At 45.6% G+C, this 22,679-nt stretch overlaps 1 protein-coding gene across 1 annotated transcript; it reads right to left on the bottom strand.

Moving 5' to 3' along the window:
• Positions 1-198: 198 nt before the first annotated feature.
• On the bottom strand, positions 199-4,408 carry LOC123039425 (CRM-domain containing factor CFM9, mitochondrial). Its single transcript, XM_044462607.1, has 3 exons — positions 3,935-4,408; positions 2,169-2,570; positions 199-1,793 (listed from the first exon to the last, which is right to left on the bottom strand). The coding sequence occupies exons 1-3, from the start codon at positions 4,277-4,279 to the stop codon at positions 708-710; spliced, it is 1,833 nt and encodes a 610-aa protein (XP_044318542.1). The 5' UTR covers positions 4,280-4,408; the 3' UTR covers positions 199-707.
• Positions 4,409-22,679: the final 18,271 nt, after the last annotated feature.

The following is a 22,679-nucleotide window of genomic DNA, read 5'->3' as shown; positions in this document are numbered from 1 at the left end:
ATAGTTAGGGTCATATTTTAACCAGGATTTTCGCTAATAAAATATAAGTTATACATAGCAAAAATAACATCATCAGAAACTATGTTCAAATACGAATCCGAATGACATAATTCTTTATGACATGCATTAACAATTTGTTAGTTAAATCTATGGTCAAAATTTGGCACAAAATACGGAGGGGACCAATAAGCCAGGATGGAAAACAAAATGGCCATTTGCGTTATGGTGAGCATCCCAATGGATGAATGAATAAATGTATATGCCTCGAGGGGGCACAACAAGTAGGGCCTTCAAATATTCCTATGTGCAAGCCTTTTTGTTCACGGCAAACCCGTTCTTACGAATGATCTCATAACAAGAGATTCAGATGTGTAGAACCACCAGACCCCTTCGACCTATCAAACTGCCGAAACACTTTCAGCCAAGGACAACATTCAACAACACCATGACCTCCTGCTATTATGGTCACGCGGCTGCTGGCAACTGGCAGACTGCTTCGGCCTTCGGGGATGCGCCAACTACATATTTGGAGACGCAATTCAAACAATTATTTATGAGCACCCAACCCAGCATGATGTCAGGTGGAATCAAGCGGCACCGTCTGCAGCACCGAGACGGATGCTCCCACGAAAAACAAGCCCAACGAACTCTTTCCTGCAGAAATGTGACAACATATGATGCAGGCTTGACTGTTCTTTTTCAATTTGTCAGTCACTGTCCCAGTCCTCGTCGGTATGCTTCTTCGTTTGGCTGGTTCTGCCACCACGCATCCAGTTGTCGCCAGTATCCTCCTCCTCGCTGCTGCTCTTGTAATTAGGAAAATTCACGTTCGGGGCACTCGAGCTCGTCTCTTCCTTGTAATCTGCTCCCCACACCTCATCATCTTCACTGTCTGACACATCATCCTCACTGTCCTCAGAAACACTAACTGCATTCTTTGGGGTCCGGCTGGGACTTCTGGAGGCCCCAGGCATATAATTCTGCCTGTGACTGGAACTACTCCTCTCATGTCGCATGCTGTCAAATCGCCGAGGATGTTCATCAGGTACATGCCTCTCCTTGTCGAATCCAACCATACTATCCCTGCCATCATCAATGTCCCAGTCCTCGCCTGACGCCTCGGTATCATCATCCAACCTGCTCGAACCTGATGTTCTTCTGTTGTTTTTGTTCTCTCTCCTGTGTCTTCCCTGGCTTCTATCCTCAGCATCTGAGTTATCATAGCTTCTCCCGAAACCCCTGCGCTCACCCACATCCTCACCTGACGCCTCTATCTCACTGTCATCATCCCATCTCCTTGTATCTGTTGCCCATTTATTGTTGTCGTTATCTCTCCTGTATCTTCCCTGGGTTCTATCATCGGCATCTGAGTTGTCATAGCTTCTATTGAAACCCCTCCGCTCACCCATCATCTCTTCTCTGTAGCGATACTGCAGCCTTGAAGTTTCTTCTTTCTCTGCTGCCTCCTCTTCCTCCCATTGCTTCTCTGCTGCATTCTCTATTTCTGCAATGAAGTTGTCAAGCTCCTCCTGGTCGCTATCCTCAGCTGGCTCAACATCTGCTTCTTTTAATTCTGTAGTCCCAGCAGTAGGTTGTTTATCCCCATGGAAGACATAAGGAGTACCTTGCTGCTCGTCTATGGCTCGAAAGAATGCCGAGGCAACTCGCTGGATGCTGGCCATGGCAACTGGGTCCTCTGGGTTAATACCTTTGCGACGAAGTTGTGTCTCTATTTTCTTGATATTCAGTTTCTGTGACTCAAGAGCCTGCTCATATCTAGCCTTGAATAAAGCCTGCAATAAGGATAAGGATAGCAAACTCCATTATCCATAGCACAAAGCCAACAATATACCCAAAATTAACAGAAAATGGACATAGCCCAAAACATTAAAAATCAATATTAAATTCTGGTTGAACTATCAACTGAAAAGGTGAGAGCAATCGATATTAGTTTCAAAGTTCCATACATATAGGGTGTATTCCCTCCGTTCCGAATTACTTGTCTTAGATTTGTCTAGATACGGAGGTATCTAGCACTAAAATGAGTCTAGATACATCCGTATCTAGACAAATTCAAGACAAGTAATTCGGAACGGAGGGAGTATGATCCAAAGCTAAATGAGAAGCTAAATGAGAGCTACAAACATTTTTAACTGCAAGGGACTGACCTTCCGTTTGGTAAGTGTGTTAAAAGGTATGAGGTTCTTTGGTTGACGGTAGTTCCTTCCACGAAACATGATAATTGTTTTGGTATTGTGAATGTTAACCACTATACCACCACTCAATCTTGTCAGCATTGATGCCATTTCCTTAATTTTTTCCTTCGGGAAATTGTCACAGCAAACTTGCACTGTCTCATGGAATTTCCAGTGCATGTGCATGTTTTGAACAACACCTCCAAAGACTCCACGAACTCCAACAGGGACATAGTTTTTATTTCTGAATCCAATCTTCTTGTAAGCCTGTAGCTGCTCAGCTGTTAACAGCTCTGGATCATGACGAGGAGCTGGTAGGTCTGGTAGCTCATACTTCTTGAGCTTTTGTAGAAGTAAAGCAACTTTTTTCTTGGCCTGCATAAAATTAACCAGATAACTAGGTAAGCCAGTGAATTCGCTATTATAAATTACCATCTGACTAAAATAAAATGATTAAAATCAAGACTATAACACAAGTTGAGTAAAGAGAAATATGCGAAATAACATATATTTTACTTAGCCAGATCCTCATAGAGAAGGAATGGATGATGAGGTGAGTAATACCCAATTCAGATAGGATTTTGTGCAGATCAAGCACAAAAAAGGGGAAAGGTGTGGAAATCTGATTTCCTGATAGATCTAGAAAATGTAATTTCTTTTCATTATGTGCTTCAATGCAGCAACTAGATAATTGTTTTCTTTAAATACGGAGAATAATACTTTTATGACCAAAATTTCATTAAGAATGTAAGCATTATATAAGTTATGATGTGACTTCTTTTTCATCGGGAGCAGGAATGCCCCAATAGACTTATAATATCACTACATCAGGTCTAGTGTATCGATGTCAGATATTTATATGAGAACCAAACTGTATAGAATAATTGGCATAAGCAATAAGTCATTTTAGCCCTTTTACTTGTGAAAACATACAGGCGGTGGTAACCATTTATGTGCAGACATCAGGAGTGACATGGGAAGCCACAGGACTTAATTTTCTAGCGGAGTTAGCTGATGTGTTTTGATGAGAGCTAACCTTTATTATCTATATCAAAATTTCTAGTTTACAGGCATATAGTTAGATTTGACAATCATTTACAGGCGGTGGTAACCATATGTGCATACATCAAGAGTGACATGGGAAGCCACAGGACTTAAATTTCTAGCGGAGTTAGCTGATGTGTTCTGATGAGAGCTAGCCTTTATTATCTATATCAAAATTTCTAGTTTACAGGCATATAGTTGGATTTGACAATCGCAAGATAGCGACTTAATTCTTTCAGTTCAACAAAGTCCCTGACAACATAATCTTGACTGTCAAAGTCAAGTCCCAACAACCTAATGATACCATCTTCCTTCTTTGATTCATTAATACTCCCTCCGTCCGGAATTACTTGTCGCGAAAATGAATGTATCTAGAACTAAAATACGTCTAGATACATCCATTTCCCCGACAAGTATTTCCGAACGGAGGGAGTACATCTGAACAAATTTCACAATGCAAATGCTTTTCTCACCCTTTCGTTTAGCATTGGTAATGACAAAACATCTTCAACCCCTTTCAAAAAGCCACACATTGAGCAAATATCACCATAAATTACAGCAGTTCAAAACAGCATATCTTGTTCCATGATAGAAAAGGAGAGGGATCACAGCGAGATGGCGCAAGCACCATGGCCAGAGCATTTCGCCGGCGCCGAAGGGGGGCAGGGGGGAGGAGGAAATGGTGCTTCACTTACCCTCCGCATGCTGTGGATGAGCCTCTCGTCCTCGGTCATGAGCTTCTTTCGGAGCTTGACCGCGCGGCGCAGCTCCTTCTGCGTGCGGCCGGTCTCCCTCCCCATCCGCTTCTCCACCTTGCTCCGCATGCTCCTCCCCTTGCTCGTCGACATCAACCGCCGGCATACCCCACCGCCGTCCGTGCTCGCCGGCACTAACGCGGCTGATATTGAGGCCGCAGCCGCCTCGCCCCCTCGCCCCCTCGCCGCGAAGTCCTCGGAGCTAATCGACGGGGCGCACCTCCGGTGGAGCGACGAAGAGGCTGCCTTCGGGAGGTTCCGGCGGAGGCTTCTCAGAGCCCACATGGCTCGGTCGACCGCGTCGCCTGGCCGCCGGTGGTTCTGGAAGGCGGCGGCGGCGGCAGCGAGGTAGGCGGAATGGGGGAGGGTTTAGCAGGCGGCGCGGGCGGTAAACCCTGGGCTGGTCTCCGGCTGCAGCTGCAGGAGCTTTTACCATCCGTTGGATGTGCTGCTATCCACGTGGAGGAGCGTCCACCGTCAGCCTACCAGTTGGTTGTAAGAATATAGCATTACACTGTAGTCCTCCAAAATTATCACGATTACGTGTTTGACCGTCAAACTATTTTTCTTTAAAAGAACACCCAAAGGGAAACTTATTTTATAATTATGAAAAATATAGAATACAATGAAAGACAACAAGGCATAAAATGACCGGTAAAAATAAAATTACGTCAAAAATTACATTCTTTGTATTGCACAAAAACAAACTTGAAAATGCACTGAACTAGCAGTAAGAGAAAAGGATTGCTATACTCTCTCTATTCCTAGATATAAAGCTTTTAGAGATTTCAATGTGAATTATATAAAGCAAAATGAGGGAATTTATATTCTAAAATGCGTTTATCCACATTAGTATGTAGTCCGAATTGAAATTTTTTAAAGGTCTTATGTTTAAAAACAAAGGAAGTACTGGATTCTGAAGACCGCAATAGTCACTCACGATCAGAAACGGGATCTAACAACAATTGAAACAGGGCCGACCCTGAGAGAGGGCGGGAGGGGGGACGCCCCGGGCCCTCAAAATTCTGGGCCCACACAAATAAGTTGCAGCTCATTTAGCCATAGGCCAAGGAGCCACGTGCATAGAGTGCTACTAGCAGACATGCGACTCGGCGGCAGTCAGCACATATATACACGCAGCCTATGAGTCAAGAGTTGAAAACAGAGAACTTTATGCCTCACATTACGCAAACTGTCGGGGATCCGCATGGAAGCGTCCCCGATTGGACCGGCCCATTTACTTTTTTTGGTTTATTTTTCATTTATATTTCCTTTTTTCTTCAATTTATTTTTTTGATAAGTCATTTTTTAATGTTAAAAAATTTAAAATCTGTTTGAATTTTTAAAAATGTTCATGTTTCTGAAAATGTTTGGAAAATTCAAAAGTGTTTGCAATTTTAAAAATTGTTCCTGAATTTAAAATTTGTTTATAAAAATGTGCGTGTTTTTGAAAATTATTTAGGGATAACAAAGAATGTTCAGATTTTCAAAAAGTGTTCCCATTCTTCAAAATTATTCACGGGTTCAAAAAATGTATGCATTTTCAAAATTTGTTCAAAATTTTAATAAATGTCCATGTTTTCAAATATCATTCATATTTTCAAATAATTTTTGTAGATTCAAATATAGTTCGTTTCCACGACAATGTTTGAGTTTTAAAATTTTGGTAATTTTTTTGAAAAATATTCACGTTTCAACAATTCACCTTTTCAACAAAATGTTCGCGTTTTATATTCTTTTAGGATCTGGCGTTGTTGTTTTAGTTCTTTAGGCTGGCCATAGTGGGGAGTATACACTAGTATCATATACTACATCCATAGTGCATAGTATCATAGTTTAGTAGGTGATCTCATTTTTTGGCATGCAAGACATATAATAGCATAACATTTATTATGATACGGTATCTACTTATGTTACTACAACTCTCTCTCTCTCTTCTTTAATTCTCTATCACATAAGCATGTTTGCGAGTCCCAAACACATGATACCAGGTATGTTACCCCCACTATGGCCAACCTTAATGTTGTAGCCCTTGTCAGCTCTAGTGGGCAACATCTCGCAGTCTCCAACGAAAGGGATGTGGTTCGAATCTTCGCAAGTGCACCTTCTTTTTAGGCGTTTTCAATATGTGTTGGTACAACATCCGCTAATGAGCCTACCAGCGTGGCTCCAGTGTGTGATTTGACGACTATTTGTCACGAAACGCAATATATAGGAGCTCCCGTTGAGGACCATGACCTCGCCCTGCCTATTTTGCTTCTGATCAAGCCAGTGAGGGACACGACTTCGTGATGATTCCTAGCTATTCGCATATTCCTCTAGGCCCCATCACCTGATTGAGAATTTGCGAGCCGCTGGAGGCACGAGTTGCGCCACCAATGCCGACACTCTGATCTCTAGCCCCCGACGTTGGTCGATCAGGCACAACCAGACCACACCGTCGAGCGGCTCCGCCTGATGAGAGTCCACTCCATGGTCTCCACATCGTGTCATGGTCGAGTGCCCGCTCATGGGCCGAGTTGCTCTGATCTAGACGATCCAAGATACTCCTTATTCTCTACTACTGTAGATGACTCGTTGCATCATTAGCACAAAGACCAACCACAACCGTGAAAGTTAAGTAAGCTAAGGGCGTCACGTATAACGACATCATCATCCCGAGTCTTGTGTCGGTCGCTTTACCAGTTGTATAACAACCACTTCCCTTTACACATCAGGCCGACTAGAGCAGTAAGCGAACATAAATGACAAATGCATTCACATGCTCCCGTGGCATATGATTAAAGTAGGATGCTGAAAGTGATATGAAAATGTCGCTTATCGATAGGACACATTACACTAGGAATAAGCTGAAGGGTAAGCAACTGCCATACGAAAGCACTGCGGCATGGATTGGTTAGGTCCGAGCCTTCCGAGCTGCCAGTCTTTATCACTCATGGATCCGGCCTAGGGTCCTCCGCATCGCTTCGATGCCACATCTTGTGCGTTGTTCCACACGTTTTGGATGAGCCCGTGTCGGACTGGCAGTGTTGTCCGCTTCCTACCGGCCTAATCTTTTTGTGCGAAAGGGTTCGCGCATGCACCCAACTCGGTGTGTGTCATGCCTAGCCTTGTCGTGTGGGGTTGTGAGGGCTTGGCTGGCCGGTTATGTTTGTGTATGCCCGTTGGCGTGCTGCATGCCCAAGCATTGCACAACGTTTTACCCGGGATTTGCATGTCCGAACCCTTGTCGTCACATGCCCTAGCTGGCTAGCGCTTGTGGGGCGCTTTGTTGGGTTGTACATAAGAGTAAACATCAACTCACTCCCTTTGCACGTTGGATCAACTAGAGCAGTTAACGGACACAAAGGACAAATTAAAAGGATCGATATGGTTGATTAGAGGGGGGTGAATAGGCAACTAAATTTTTTAGCTTTTTTTTTACCAAATTAAACTTAGCATAAAAATAGGTTGTCTAGATATGCAACTAGGTGAGCAACCTATATGATGCAACAACAACAATCATACAAGCAAGCAAGGGATACAACACAATATAAGCTTGCACAAGTAAAGGTAAGAGATAAGCTAGAGTGGAGCCGGTGGAGACGAGGATGTGTTACCGAAGTTCCTTCCCTTTGAGAGGAAGTGTGTCTCCGTTGGAGCGGTGTGGAGGCACAATGCTGCCCAAGAAGCCACTAGAGCCACTGTATTCTCCTCACGCCCTCACACAATGCGAGATGTCGTGATTCCACTATTGGTGTCCTTGGAGGCGGCGACCGAACCTTTACAAACAAGGTTGGGGCTATCTCCACAACTTAATCGGAGGCTACCAACGACACCACGAAGCTTCACCATAATGGAATATGGCTCCGCGGTGACCTCAACCATCTAGGGTGCTCAAACACCCAAAAGTAACAAGATCCGTAAGGGATTAGTGGGGGAATCAAATTTCTTTTGGTGGAAGTGTAGATCAAGGCCTCCTCAACCAATCTCTAGAAAATTAACAAGTTTGATTGGCTAGGGAGAGAGACCGGGCGAAAATGGAGTTTTGAGCAATAATGGAGCTTGGGGAGGGAAGAGGTAATCTTCTTGGCGAAGAAGACCCCCTTTATATAGCGAGGGAAAAGATCCAACCGTTACCCCTTCACTCAGCCCGTGACACGTGGTACTACCGCACACGCTTGCGGTACTACCGCTGGATGGTGCGGTACTACCGCTTGCGCGGTAGTGACCAGACGAGGCCTTGTTGCGCATGGCAACAAGCGGTAGAACCGCTGGAGCGATACTACCACGCCCCCCTGGGTACTACCGCAAGGCAGGGCTCTACTGGGCTGGAAAAAGCACGGACTAAATAAATTACGTCCGTGACTACTTCCGCTGAGTTTAGGACTGTGCGAAAATCCGGCACGGTACTACCGCTCGCAGGGAGCGGTACTACCACAGGTTACTTCCATGCCTACTTCCGCATGCGCTAGTGTCAGGGCTGGAGGAAGTGATACTACCGCTCACCAGGAGTGGTACTACCGCTGGTCCCTGCGGTACCACTGCTCCCTTAAGTGGTACTACAGCAAGCCCCTGCGGTACTAATGCTACCTTGAGCAGTACTACCGCATGCCACAGAAACTCTAGCATTCGGAAGCCTCCATTTTGCAGAGACACGGATGAACGGACGGTGCTCCAATGAAGCGAAGGAAAGGTGGTCCAAAGGAACAGATGTGTACGTGTTGATTCCACCCTAACCTTTCCGAAGCGGACCTCCTCTTAATAGTACACCTTTCCTATGACTCAAATCCACTGAAAAGAAACATAGATAACCGCCGTCTTCGATGGGCTTCGAGGGGTACCGAATCATCTTGTGCCTGGATATGAGATATATGAAATGCTCAATGCACACGATTAGTCCGCAAATGCACTGTCATCAATCACCAAAAACACATGGGGAGAAATAGGCCCTTACAATCTCCCCCCTTTTGGTGGATTGATGACAATACGGGATTTGCACATAGGGATATAAAACGAACATAAGCAAACCCAAAATCTATAAAATATAGACATGCTCCCGCTAGATGTGTGCAATATAAATATGCTTTGGACTGCACAACACACACCCACTAGGATCAACACTCCCACTATATTTTATGGACAAGGCAAACCTTGCAACAATAAGTGACACTAAGCATGGAAGCAAGGTATAGAAAATGAGCATGAAGTAAATGGCACAAGATAAATTGAGCTCACAATATACTAAACATACTAGACAATAAAAGATAAGCTTGAGGACATATGTCTCACACCATATGATAGAATAAGTCTCTGGGACACACACACACACGCACACAAACCAACAAACCAAATCAACGAAGGTTCAATGAAACGGAAGCAAAGAGACACAAGACTCAGAAATCCTACACTCTCTCCCCCTTTGGCCCCGAGACACTAAAAAAAGGCACAGAGGACACCTACAACACAGGTGGTAGCTCGCACTGATGTGATCACCCATCAAGCTCCTCATCTGTCTCTGCTGCAGGAATGGACTCCTCATCTGACTCGGCCTAGTGATATCCTTGCTTCATCATCCAGGCAGCCGTAGGAGTGATGTTCTTCTCGGACCCGCCCGAGACTTGCTCGCCAAGCTTCCTCAAGATCCTCTTGTCATGCCGGCGACTCTCCTTCTGAGCAACGTGGGCCTTGTACTGCCCCTTGGCCTACATGCAGAACAAAGACTTCACCTTGGCCTTGAGCTTCTTAGCCCAAGATGGCTCAGAAGAGGGAGGTGCATACCCCTCAGAACTGTCCTCAGCCTCCTCCTCCTCCTCAAACTCATCCTCATCAACATCCATGCATGCAGCCTCGACCTCAGCCTAGGTAGTGGTGTTAGCCCACTTGTTTTTCTGACGCAACTTAATGGGCTCATGGCGAATCCAGTTGGGAGCAAGTAAATCTTCACCTGGAAAGAGTGTAAGCGCATCTAGTGCCCCTTAGTGATTTTGGTGTATTGAAGACTTATAGGTTAAGGGACTAATGCGTTTGTGAGTGTACACAGGTCTATAAGTCTATGAGGAGTTTGATATTTACAGAGAAAGTCGACCCCTAAAAATGAAGTTCTTCGACTGAAGACTTCGGATTTCTGAAGACTTTCTGAAGACTTTGAAAGTGAAGAAATTGGTATGACCTTGAAGACTTGGTATTCATTCGAGGAACATGAAGCGTGAAGACTTTTGTTTTCGTAGTTTCATTTTCTCTTTCTTGAGTCATAGGAGACACCACACTATTAAAGGGGGTCGAGGAAATACTAAGGAAAAATTTACATGTGATGCTCAACTCAAAATCCTACACCTACCAATCCCTTCGAGTGAAGCCATTGGAAATCTCATACAGTCCAGTCATATTCTTCAGTGACAGAGACGAAGTTCTTCTAGTCTCTGAGGAATTTGTTCTGACTGAGGAGTTAGGAATTCGCTAGTGCGGATTGCCTACACAGTGAGGAACATGATAGCCCTGAGGATTTTGCTACTCAAAATTCTGACCGTTGCTGTGCTATGCGCCAGCTGTACCAAAATATCTATCCACCTAACGGTCATATCATTGAAGGGCATTTATGTCTTATCATGTCGGGCTGCTCCCTAGGCTATAAATAGCCGCCCCCTACAACCACTAGCTGGTTGGCTGCTCCGAGAGAAACTGACACTTGTCATTTGAGAGCAATCCATCCTCCGAGGACTTTGAGAGAAAATCATCAAGTGAGGAAAAACTCAAACCCAAACACCTACAACCCCAAGTGATTGAGCATCACTGAAGAGATTGATCCTGCGTGGATCCGACGCTGTTTACCTTTGAAGACTGTGCTTCTTCCAGACGGTTAGGCGTCATGGTCTAGAGCATCCAAGAGGAATTGTGGATCGCCGTGTGACCAAGTTTGTGAAGGTTCGGAAGTCACCTGAAGACTTACCACGAATGATTGGACGAGGTCTGTGTGACCTTAGTTCAAGGAGAATACGGTGATGACTTGGTGTCCTGAGCTGTGTGTTCAGGACTGGGTGTCCGGGACTGTGTGTCCTCGAGTTTAAATACTCAGCCGCTCCAACCAGACGTACAACTGAGATAGCAGTTGGAACTGGTCTACCAAATCATTGTCTTCACCAAGCTTACTGGTTCTATTCCTTCAACTCTTTCATTTCCTCATAACTGTGTTGTGTGTTTGTTCATATCTATGTTTGAAGACTTTGACTGAAGATTTTCCCAACCTCCTCAGTTCAACTTCTTCAGTCTGTTTGTCTTCATCCTGTGTTATCATGTACTTACACTTCCTGTACTCTGTGCCTGTCTTCATTTCATCATGATGACTATGCTTGTATTCTGTTATGTTTACTTTTGAGTACTTATTCCGCTGCTAGTAGTTCTTCGCTAAGGAATTTCCTCACTGGCAAATTCCTCAGTGAAGAATTTCATAAAAATCGCCTATTCACCCCCTCTAGTCGATATAACGCACTTTCAATTGGTATCAGAGCAAGGCACTCCCTTGTTCTGTGTGATTTTGGTTTAACCGCGTGGAGTTTTAGTTATGTCGACCACAGGTATGATCAAGGTCCCTGCTGGGTGTCCTACCTTCGATGGGACGGACTACCCCTACTGGAAGAATAAGATGCGAATGCATCTTGAGGCAATTGATAACGATCTCTGGTATGTTGTGGAAAATGGTGTTCCCTCAGTCACACCTTCTCTGAATGCTGCTGATGGGAAGAGATTCAAGCAACTCGACTCCCAAGCGAAGAATATCATATGTGGCCATCTGAGCAAAGGACAGTATGGCAGAGTGAGTGCTTTGGAGACAGCAAAGCTTATCTGGGACAGGTTGTCCAAAGTGAATGAAGGAGTCTCAACACAGCGCGACTCTCGAGTTGATGTTCTTCGCAATCTCTTCAACCACTTCAAAAGACTCGACAATGAAAATGTTCAACAAACCTTCGATCGCCTCACTGACATCTCAAATGAGCTTCAAGCACTTGGTGCCACTGACATCATCGACCATGAGGTGGTGAAGAAATTACTGAGATCGCTTGATTCCTCATTTGCCACTCTGGCATTGATGATACAAGAACGTGCTGATTACAAGTCACTTGATCCCGCTGATATTCTCGAGAGGCTAAATACTCATGAGTTCCAACTTGCTGAAAAAAGATATCTCTATGGTTCAAGCTATGGCAGATCACGCGCACTGAAGGCCAAGGCAGTATCTGAGTCCGAATATGAAGACTCTGGTAGCAACCTTGGTGATCCTGAAGAACTAAGCCATGATCTGGCTCTGCTCGTGAAGAAGTTCCAAAAGTTCTCAAGACGTGGTCGCCTTGGAAGACCCTCAAGGAGCAATGATTCCTCATCCAGTGACTACAAGAGGTGGCTCTGTCACAAGTGCAAGAAACCCGGACATTACATTCAAGATTGTCCTCAATGGGAAAAGGAATCAAAGAAGAAGAAATACAAGGATCACAGTTCTGATGATGCGAAGAAAAAGAAGAAATCCACAAAATCTTCATCATCAAAATCCTCAAAGCCTTCACATCACAAGAAGAGCAGCTCCAAGAAGGCTAGGGCATTCATTGGCAAGGAAATGGACTCTGAGGCTGAATCTGAAGAAAATGAGGAAGAGGAGACATCTGAGGAGTCCGAATCCGGAGTGGCGAGCCTAGCTCTCGCTACTGCATTCGTCAACAAGTCTATCTTCAACACTGAAGAAAATGACCTCACCAACAAGGCTGATGAAGGCGATGATGACTATGCTCCCACCTATTGCTTCATGGCAAAGGGTGCCAAGGTACTCAAATATACCTCCTGTGAATCAAGTGAGCATGAATCTGATGAAAACCTTAAGCCCAGCTATTCTAAACTTACTAAGATTGCTGTAAAACAAAAAAGGGCTCTTGAAAAGGTTCAAAACATGCTAGACAAAAGTGATGATATGTTGGGTGAAGAAACGGATCGTACTAAAGCCTTGACTGAAAATCTTCAGAGACTTCAGACTAGGTTTGACAATCTTGAAAGTCATCATAACTGTCGTGGTTTTTTCACGGCAGATGTCCTAGAGAAAGGACTTAGTCGTGGAGCCATCACGATGGGTTAGCTTGAAGGGGTTAAAGCGGACACAGGGACGCAAGAGAGTTTATACTAGTTCGGCCCCTTCGATGAAGGTAAAAGCCTACGTCTAGTTGTGATGGAATTGATGGGGTTTCGATGACCAGGGAGCAAACAAGCTTCGTCTATGTCTCGAATTGTTGTCTATCGTCCTTGAACCGCCGCCGGGTCGTCCCCTTATATACACGGGTGACGCCCGTCGGTTCACAGAGTCCCAACACCGGTCGATATTCGTATCCGGGTTGGTCTCTCCTTATTCCTAACTTACAATACAAGTTTATACACAAATACCGATTTACAGCTACAAGTCTTAAACCGACTACGGGACTTAAGCCCTCATCTGTCTTCCTGGGCTTTAGCACTCTTGAACTACTGATGAAGTTGACCCGGCCCAGATAGGCCGGTTTACGCCCAGCAGTAATATCCCCAACATTAGGCCCCAGATTGATTTGAACGGGTTCATGTCAATCCTTTAACAAAAACTTCATCTTCAACATCTTCTCATACATTGGTAAACCGCCATGATGTCATCTTCTCTGATTGCTGTAAACCGGAGTGACGTCACCTGTCATAACGAAGCTATCCATTATGCTTCTTCGTTTAATAGATCTGTAGAAATCGAGGCGACAGCTCCGTTTCGTGGCCCCTTGATTGTCACGCCTGACACATGTCCTTTTGCCTTATAAATAGGACCGAAGGGTCATTTCTTTTCTCCCCTTCGTGCCTTTCTTCTTCGTCTTCCTTGCGTTGCCAGCCTGGAGCTCCGCCGCCGTCGTCGACCTCTGCCTCAACCTTGGCTGCTGCATCAACCTGGGCACACCAGAGCATCGCGACAACCTTCCGTGTCTTCCTCAGCTCCGGTAAATCCTCTATCCTTTCCCCCGCAGATCTGCTCTAGGGTTTCACAGTTCTTCAGTGTTCATCGTCTGCCTCTTGCTCATACGATAGATCTTTAGATGAATCCGCAAATCTTTATTCTGTGCAATGGTAGTTGTTTAACCTTCGCCTTCACTTACGCATCTCAAAACCATAGATCTATATGTACGTTTTGCTCATTGATTCGGTACTGCTCCTTTTGGACCTCTGAATATTTATCTCTTTTCTGAACTTGCTTCAGATCCATCGCTGTAGAGAAATCTTATGAAATCTGTTTCTATAAACTTACTCATCTACTTCAATGTTTAGACCAGGCGGTTTAACGTTGTAGAAAAAATTGCCAAACCGGTATATACCATTAGTCCCCTTGTTGAACCGCCAGATGTTGTTGCTTCATAAAACTCCGGTTCAGATAGATCTGTCTCCGGTTTAACATTGCACATACCAATGTACCTTGATCAATGCATTTTTGAACCGGGATCTTCTACCTTGTAGATTTCATCATGGCCAAGCAAGTATATGAGTGCAATTGGGTTCCTTCTCGCGTCACCGAGGCTCAGCTGGACGATTTAGTCCTAATCGGCGCTTTAGGCAGCAAAGATACCATCCATTGGAGGGCTCCTGGCAAAGAATGTCCTCCCACACCTCAAGAAGGAGATGTCGTTGTTTTCGTAGATCACTTAGCCCGGGGCTTTAAGCCGCCCGGTTCTAAATTTTACCGGGATGTTTTAGCCGATTTCCAACTCCATCCACAAGACACTGGCCCCAACTCTGTTACAAATATGTGTCACTTCCAAGTGCTCTGTGAGGCGTTCTTTCAAGAGGAGCCCACAGTGGAATTATTCAGAGACCTTTTCCATCTAAACCGCCGTACTGAGTTTACTGACGGCTCCAATACGGAGTTGGGTGGCATGGCGATCCAGAAAAGGAAATAGGTCACATACCCTCACGCCAAACTGCACAGCCACCCCAAAGAGTGGAATCAGACATGGTTCTATTGCAAAGACACCTCCCCTGCCAGTGAGAATCCCTTGCCTGGCTTTCGTCCGGAGCGGCTCAGCAATACACACCCTTTTCCGCAAAGATTGACTGCCCAGGAGAGAAGCAAATATGCCCCTCAACTATCAAAGCTCAGAGCTTTTATGGCTAATGGTTTAACAGGGGTTGATCTCGCTCGCTGTTGGATATCATGGAGCATACTGCCCCTTAGTCAGCGCTCCGGTTTGATGTGCGAGTACACTGGCAGTGTTGATGACCCACTACAACATTCCAAAATCCAGCTCACCAATGAAGAAATCACAGAGGCTGTGAATAAGATGCTGAATGAACCGGAACACATCTGTGCTAAAAACGTCCTGCTTCCCTTCTGTGCCACCAACAAACCGCCAGCTGTAAGACTTTGATTTTTCTTTTTGCTGAATCTGTTATTGATATATCTGGTCATTGTTTAATATCAGTGTCTGTGTAATCAGGGCAATGATCCGTTTTGGAGCAAGAAACTACCGCAGGAGAAACCAGAAAAACCAGACAAACCGGAAAGAGCAACCCGGCAAAAGACTAAAGCTGTGAAGAAGACTGCCCACAGGAAAAGAACCACTGCATCCTCTAATCCGGCCCCTGATGATGATGTGGATAATCTGGACCTTGAGGTAGAACTTGACTCACTTGGCTTATTTTTCATGCGTCTTATTGATGATGATATTTGTCAGGATGATGCCGAAGCCAGCCACGCTGATGCTGTAGAGGTAATTATTCTCTCTTCCGATTCAGAACCTTTGCCTTCACTAAAAATCCGTCAAGCAAACCGGAAAGTTAAATTTTCTCATCCTCTTGCTTATTTGGATCCCAAATTTCTTATGAAGACCCAACAGCACGAAGCTCGTCGCACAACCCGGCACAGCGGCCAGGTAGTTACCTCCGCCGGTTTACCGAACAGTCCGGTTCGAAAATGCCGTTCAAAGGTCTCTAATTTGCTTGTCAGTGCTTGTCCTAAAGCGGGCTGCTTTCGTCAACCTCTTAATCCATCCGACTCCGATTATCGGGTTACTTCCCACTCATCTTTTGGCGAGTCATCGGCTACTCAGCTGCCACCGCTCAAAACGGTGCTTGGGTAAGCTATACTTATCATAACATTTGCAGCACATCGCCTTAGAACATATGCTGTATTTGATTTGTTATTCCTTTCAGGGCCAAACCTAGGCCAAGCAAGAAGGCTCGCCTAGACAAAGCGACCGAAGAAGATGCCGTTCTTGAACCGAGCAAGACACCAGATCTTGAAACGACTATTCCTGAGGATATACCCAATGATCCACCGCAGCAAGACGACGATCTTATTGCTGAAGAGAGACCTACTGATGCCTCAGGTCCTGTCAATCAGCCCACAAGCTCCATCCGGATTGAGAAATCCACCGGTCCAGCAAAGCCTACTAACAAGCCAACAGCCCTAGTGCAAACCGGCGATACCAAGGACGATGAGGTTGTCATTACTGGCACTGGCCATACCGAGCCAAGCAATCCTGTTGCTTTGTCCAAACATTCTGCCAAGGAAGAATTTGCTGCCTTTGGCAAAGGCAAGTGGAATGCTGATCTGGCGACTTACGCTGCTCTGAACGCCCAAGATATCCATTCCGGCTACTTGAACCGGCTGTATACCAGTCGTGACTATGAAGCCGGTCTGGTTAACATGATGAAAGATAAATATGAGGTAACTTCCATATGCTCTTTCCTGCTTGTATGCTTTAATTCTTGCTGACTCTCCTAGCCCCCAAGGGCCGGTTTTGTAATCTTCTTTCAAACCGGGACTTTACTAATATAAATCTTAATGCTTTGAAATTTGCTGATGTAGCCCCCAAGGGCCGGTTCAACTTAATGTAGTTAAACCGGTACTTTAAGTAATTGAGATTGCCGCATCAGAATATATACGAGCAAATAGCCATTAGCCCCCAAGTGCCAAGTTGAATACTTGTATTGATCTTGGGACTTTGTAAGCAATTGAAAGATGAAGATCGAATATGCATTAGCCCCCAAGTGCCAAGTGCATAACTTGTTATGTGGTTGGTAATTCAATCCTTGTACCATTTTGTTGAAGCATATAACTGTCTGCCTGCAGGCTGAGCTGAAGACGAAAGAAAGCCAAGTCGCCGATCTCTAAGAAAACCTGAAAACCCAACAAGCTGAAACCTCCAAAGCAAAAGAGGAATTAGCCAGCGCTTTAAGCGCCATGGAACAGCTTAAGGAGAGCTTCAAGAAGAAGTGGGCGGATTGGGCCACTGAAAAGTCCGCTTTAATCAAACGAGCAGAGGATGCCGAGGCTGCACTAAAACCGGTGGCGGATGAACTGACCAGCATGAAGCGGCACGTGCATGCCATGACCACTGCTATCTTTGGTAAGCCAGTTTGACTTCTGAATTGACTCGGCCTTCTTACAGAGCTGTCGGTTTAACCCTTTACGATATTTCAGGGACACGCATTGGTCACTTAGGGTCAGATGTGCGGAAGAAATTGAAAGCCGCCTATACGTTGGTCGAACAATTGTACACTGGTGCACAGCGGATCATCTGTACCGCATCCCACAACAAACCGGCGCCCACTTTGATCCAAGACACTCTGATGAAACTGTCGGTGCTTCCTGCCCGGGTTGAAGAGCTGAAGAAATCTGCTGCTCGAACCGGTGCGATCAATGCCTTAATCCGGGCCAAAGCCTGGGTGTCGGATTTTGATCCTATTGAAGCGGTTCAGGGCTATCCCAGCTTGAAGGAAGACGGGTCAGAGTTTGGTGAAGCAGATCTGCGAGCAATAAACCGGGAGGTGCGTCCGCTAGCTTGTCAATTGGCTGAAGAAGCAGACTTGTCTCATTATCAAGCCCAATATGACAATCAGAACAAGCGAATAGCTGCACCAATTCATGAATCGGAAAATCTTATCCCTCCAATCCGTAAGCATACTTACGCTCCCGATATTGACCCATCATTGCTGATCCATGATGAAGCTGTTTTTCAAGCATTAAAGGGAATCGACTGGACAACTATTGATTTCCAGTCGCTGGGTAGAGAAACTGAAGCTGAAGCGGCGCAGGATGACCCACAACCATCAGGCCAGGCTGGTGACCAAGCTTGAACCGAAAGCCGGTTTAACACCGCTTCTCTTTTGCAAAAAAAACAATGATCTTATTGTGGGCACCGTGTTGCCTTGTAATAGGCTAGCTGATACTTTTGATGCTGATATGCCTTCGTGCATAATTTGCTCTTCCTTTGGGTGATGAACTTGCCAAAGTACTTACTGCAATAAAAAATCTTCAAGTGCCACCGCGGTTGTACCGTCAGGCGGAATATGATGTCTGCATACATGAAATCAAAACATCCGAATTTTCTTAAGTATATGACCAAACTTTTGAGATACATAATACCTGCCATCGTTAAACGTGAAGTTGGCTCAGCCAATCTTGAAGTGGAGTTTTATAAACCCACACTGTTGGAGGAGATATCAGCTCCCATATATATATATAGATGATGCCCGTTTACCATGTAAACCGTACCAGGTTATAATAAACACCGTGTTACTCCATAAGAGGATGTTAACAAAAAAGATCAAACCGGGCAAATAGTCTCCGGATTGAAGTGAACCGTGTTCCTTCAATTGACAGTACGAACCGGTTGAAAACTTTGTCGGTTTAAAGAACGCAATAAAAAGAAAGAAGTATCTTGAAAAGAAAAGTGTGAAGCAAATGCAATGACAAAACCGTTTGCAAAAAAGGTTTATTTGAGCCGATCAGATGGCATTACCATGGCCGAACACGACCAAGCTCCCGTTAGGTGTAACTATGGTTCTAGTCAGCTAGGTCCCAAATGAAACCGTGGCATTTATGCCGATCAAGTGGCATGGCAATGGTTCGGGTTCGACCAAGCCCCCAAGTGATTCTGTGGCCTTAGGCCGATCAAGAGGCATGACTGGTTCAGACGTGACCAAGTCCCCAAGTGATCTGGTGGCTCTCGCCTATCAAGAGGTATGGTATTGGTTCGGACACGACCAAACCCCCAAGCGATATAACATGATGCTTTTAAAAAGCTAACTCAAGGGGTAAACCGGAGGCCGCTTTAGAACAACTCCGTGTAACCGGAGGCCGCTGAGGTTCCAGTTTATTATATTTAATCATAATATATACATCGTCGTAATATGTACATAAGTAGAGCCAATGGCTCAGGTATAGTAAGGCCAAAGATGAGCTATGTTCCATGGCCTGTTGGTCTCCTCCTCTGATGTACGTGAGTCCTTATGTTCTCGAATATCGATCAGATAGTATGACCCGTTGTGCAGATTCTTGCTGATCATGAAAGGCCCCTCCCAAGGTGGGGATAGCTTATGCATATCAGTCTGATCTTGGATGAGCCGAAGCACTAAATCTCCTTCCTGAAAGGTTCTGGTTCTGACTCGGCGATTGTGATAACGACGAAGATCCTATTGGTAAATCGCCGATCGGGCGGCTGCTATGTCACGCTCTTCATCCAACCGGTCCAAAGCATCTTGCCGTGCTGTCTTGTTGTCCGCTTCAATATAAGCCGTCACACGAGGTGAATCATGACGGATATCACTAGGGAGAACCGCCTCCGCTCCATAAACCATGAAAAACGGTGTGTATCCTGTTGATCTGTTGGGTGTTGTATTGATGCTCCATAACACAGATGGTAATTCTTCTACCCAACAACCTGGCGTTCTCTGCAAAGGAACCATGAGCCGGGGCTTGATGCCTCTCAAGATCTCTTGATTAGCTCTTTCTGCTTGACCATTGGACTGTGGGTGTGCCACTGATGAAACGTCGAGCCGGATGTGCTCCCGTTCGCAGAACTCCTTCATGGCACCTTTGGACAAATTGGTACCATTATCTGTGATGATACTGTGTGGAAAGCCAAACTGGAAAATCACTTTTTTAATGAACTGAACCGCCGTGGCCGCATCACACTTGCTAACAGGTTCTGCCTCCACCCACTTTGTAAACTTGTCAACCGCCACCAGGAGGTGGGTCTTCTTATCTTTGGACCTTTTGAAAGGCCCAACCATATCCAGCCCCCAAGTCGCAAACGACCAAGTAATTGGAATCATTCTCAATTCTTGAGCCGGTACATGAGCACGTCTTGAAAACTTTTGGCAACCATCACATCGTCTGACCAGATCCTCTGCATCAGTATGAGCAGTTAACCAATAGAAGCCATGGCGAAACGCTTTAGCCACCAGAGATTTTGAACCAGCGTGGTGACCACAATCTCCTTCGTGGATCTCACGCAAAATTTCACGGCCTTCTTCAGGAGACACACAGCGTTGAAATGCTCCTGACACACTGCAATGATGCAACTCGCCGTTGATAATAGTCATGGACTTGGATCGCCGGATTATCTGTCGGGCCAGAGTCTCATCCTCTGGTAACTCGTCTCGGTTCTTGTACGCCAGGTAAGGAAGCGTCCAATCCGGAATAACATGAAGAGCTGCCACCAATTGAGCCTCCGGATCAGGAATAGCCAAATCCGCTTCACTAGGGATCTTGACCGACGGGTTGTGCAGCACATCCAGAAAAACATTGGGCGGGACCGGTTTGCGCTGAGAGCCCAGCCGGCTTAAAGCGTCCGCCGCTTCATTTTTACGCCGGTCCACATGGTCCACCTGATAGCCTTTAAAATGACCTGCAACAATATCCACCTCACGATGATATGCTGCCATGAGTGGGTCCTTGGAGTCCCAAGTGCCGGACACTTGCTGAGCCACGAGGTCCGAGTCACCGAAACACTTAACTCGACTTAGATTCATCTCCTAGCCATCCGGAGACCATGGAGCAAGGCTTCATACTCAGCTGCATTGTTAGTACAAGGGAACATTAAACGGAGAATGTAACAAAACTTATCACCTCATGGGGAAGTTAATACGACTCTAGCCCCCGAGCCTTCCAATTGCCTGGATCCGTCAAAATGGATAGTCCAATATGTGTGATCCGGCTTTTCTTTAGGTGCTTGCATTTCCGTCCAATCATTGATAAAATCAACAAGTGCTTGAGACGTAACCGTCGTCCGAGGCACATACTTCAAATCGTGCGGCCCAAGCTCTATAACCCACTTGGCAATCCGGCCAGTTGCTTCCCGGTTCTGGATGATATCCCCCAAAGGAGCAGAACTGACCACCGTAATTGGATGCCCTTGGAAGTATTGTTTAAGCTTCCGGCTTGCCATAAAAACTCCATACACCAGCTTCTGCCAATGCGGATACCTTTGCTTGGACTCAATGAGTACCTCGCTGATATAATAGACCGGATGTTGAACCGGATGCTCCTTACCTGCCTCCTTTCACTCCACCACAATAGCCACGCTGACCGCCCGAGCATTAGCAGCAACATATAGCAGTAACGGCTCCTTGTCAATGGGAGCGGCGAGCACAGGCGGATTGGCCAATTGCCGCTTTAAGTCCTCAAGCGCTTCATCAGCAGCAGAACTCCAGACAAACTGATCCGTCTTCTTCAACATCTGATACAAAGGGATTGCCTTCTCACCAAGACGACTGATAAACCGGCTTAACGCGGCAATCCGGCCTGCCAGGCGTTGAACATCATTGATACACTTCGGTTTAGCCAGGGAGGTGATGGCTGTGATCTTCTCCGGATTAGCCTCAATTCCCCTATTGGACACCAGAAAGCCCAATAACTTGCCCGCCGGTACACCAAAGACACACTTGTCCGGATTAAGCATCATCTTGTATGTCCTCAGGTTATCAAAGGTTTCCTTCAAATCACCAATCAGAGTCTCCTTCTCCCTAGATTTAACCACGATATCATCCACGTAAGCATGTACATTACGGCCAATCTGTTTGTGTAGACAATTTTGCACACAACGTTGATAAGTTGCCTGGGCACTCTTGAGCCCGAAGGGCATAGACACATAGCAGAAGGCTCCAAAGGGAGTTATGAATGTCGTCTTCTCCTGGTCCTTAACTGCCATTTTGATCTGATGATAGCCAGAATATGCATCCAAAAAACTTAAACGCTCACAACCCGCCGTAGCATCAATAATTTGATCAATACGGGGGAGGGCAAAAGGATCTGCGGGACAAGCTTTATTAAGATCTGTGTAATCCACACACATGTGCCAGGTGCCGTTTTTCTTAAGGACCAGCACCGGATTGGCAAGCCACTCAGGGTGAAAAACTTCAACAATAAAGCCAGCTGCTAAGAGCCTGGCTACCTCTTCTCCATTTGCCTTGCGTCTTTCTTCGTTAAACCGGCGGAGGAACTGTTTCACCGGTTTGTATTTAGGATCCACATTGAGGTGTGCTCAGCGAGTTGCCTCGGTACACCTGGCATGTCAGAGGGCTTCCATGCAAAAATGTCCTGATTCTCACGGATGAACTCGATGAGCGCACTTTCCTATTTCGGATCCAAATTAGCACTGATGCTGAACTGCTTGGACGAATCGCCCGGTACAAAGTCAACAAGCTTAGTTTCTGCTGCCGATTTGAACTTCAGGGCCGGATCATGCTCCGTAGTTGGCTTCTTTAATGGAGTCATGTTCGCCGGATCAACATTGTCCTTATAATACTTCAGCTCCTCGGTGGCACAAACCGACTCTGCATAGGCCGCATCTCCTTCCTCGCACTCCAAAGCGATTTTGCAGCTTCCGTGAACTGTTATTATCCCCCTTGTGACCCGGCATATTGAGCTGCAAATACA

This window comes from Triticum aestivum, chromosome 1A (genome assembly GCF_018294505.1).
Source record: "Triticum aestivum cultivar Chinese Spring chromosome 1A, IWGSC CS RefSeq v2.1, whole genome shotgun sequence".
Classification (NCBI taxonomy): domain Eukaryota; kingdom Viridiplantae; phylum Streptophyta; class Magnoliopsida; order Poales; family Poaceae; genus Triticum; species Triticum aestivum.
The sequence above is the reverse complement of the archived record's forward strand: the minus strand, read 5'-3'. Positions and strand labels throughout refer to the sequence as shown.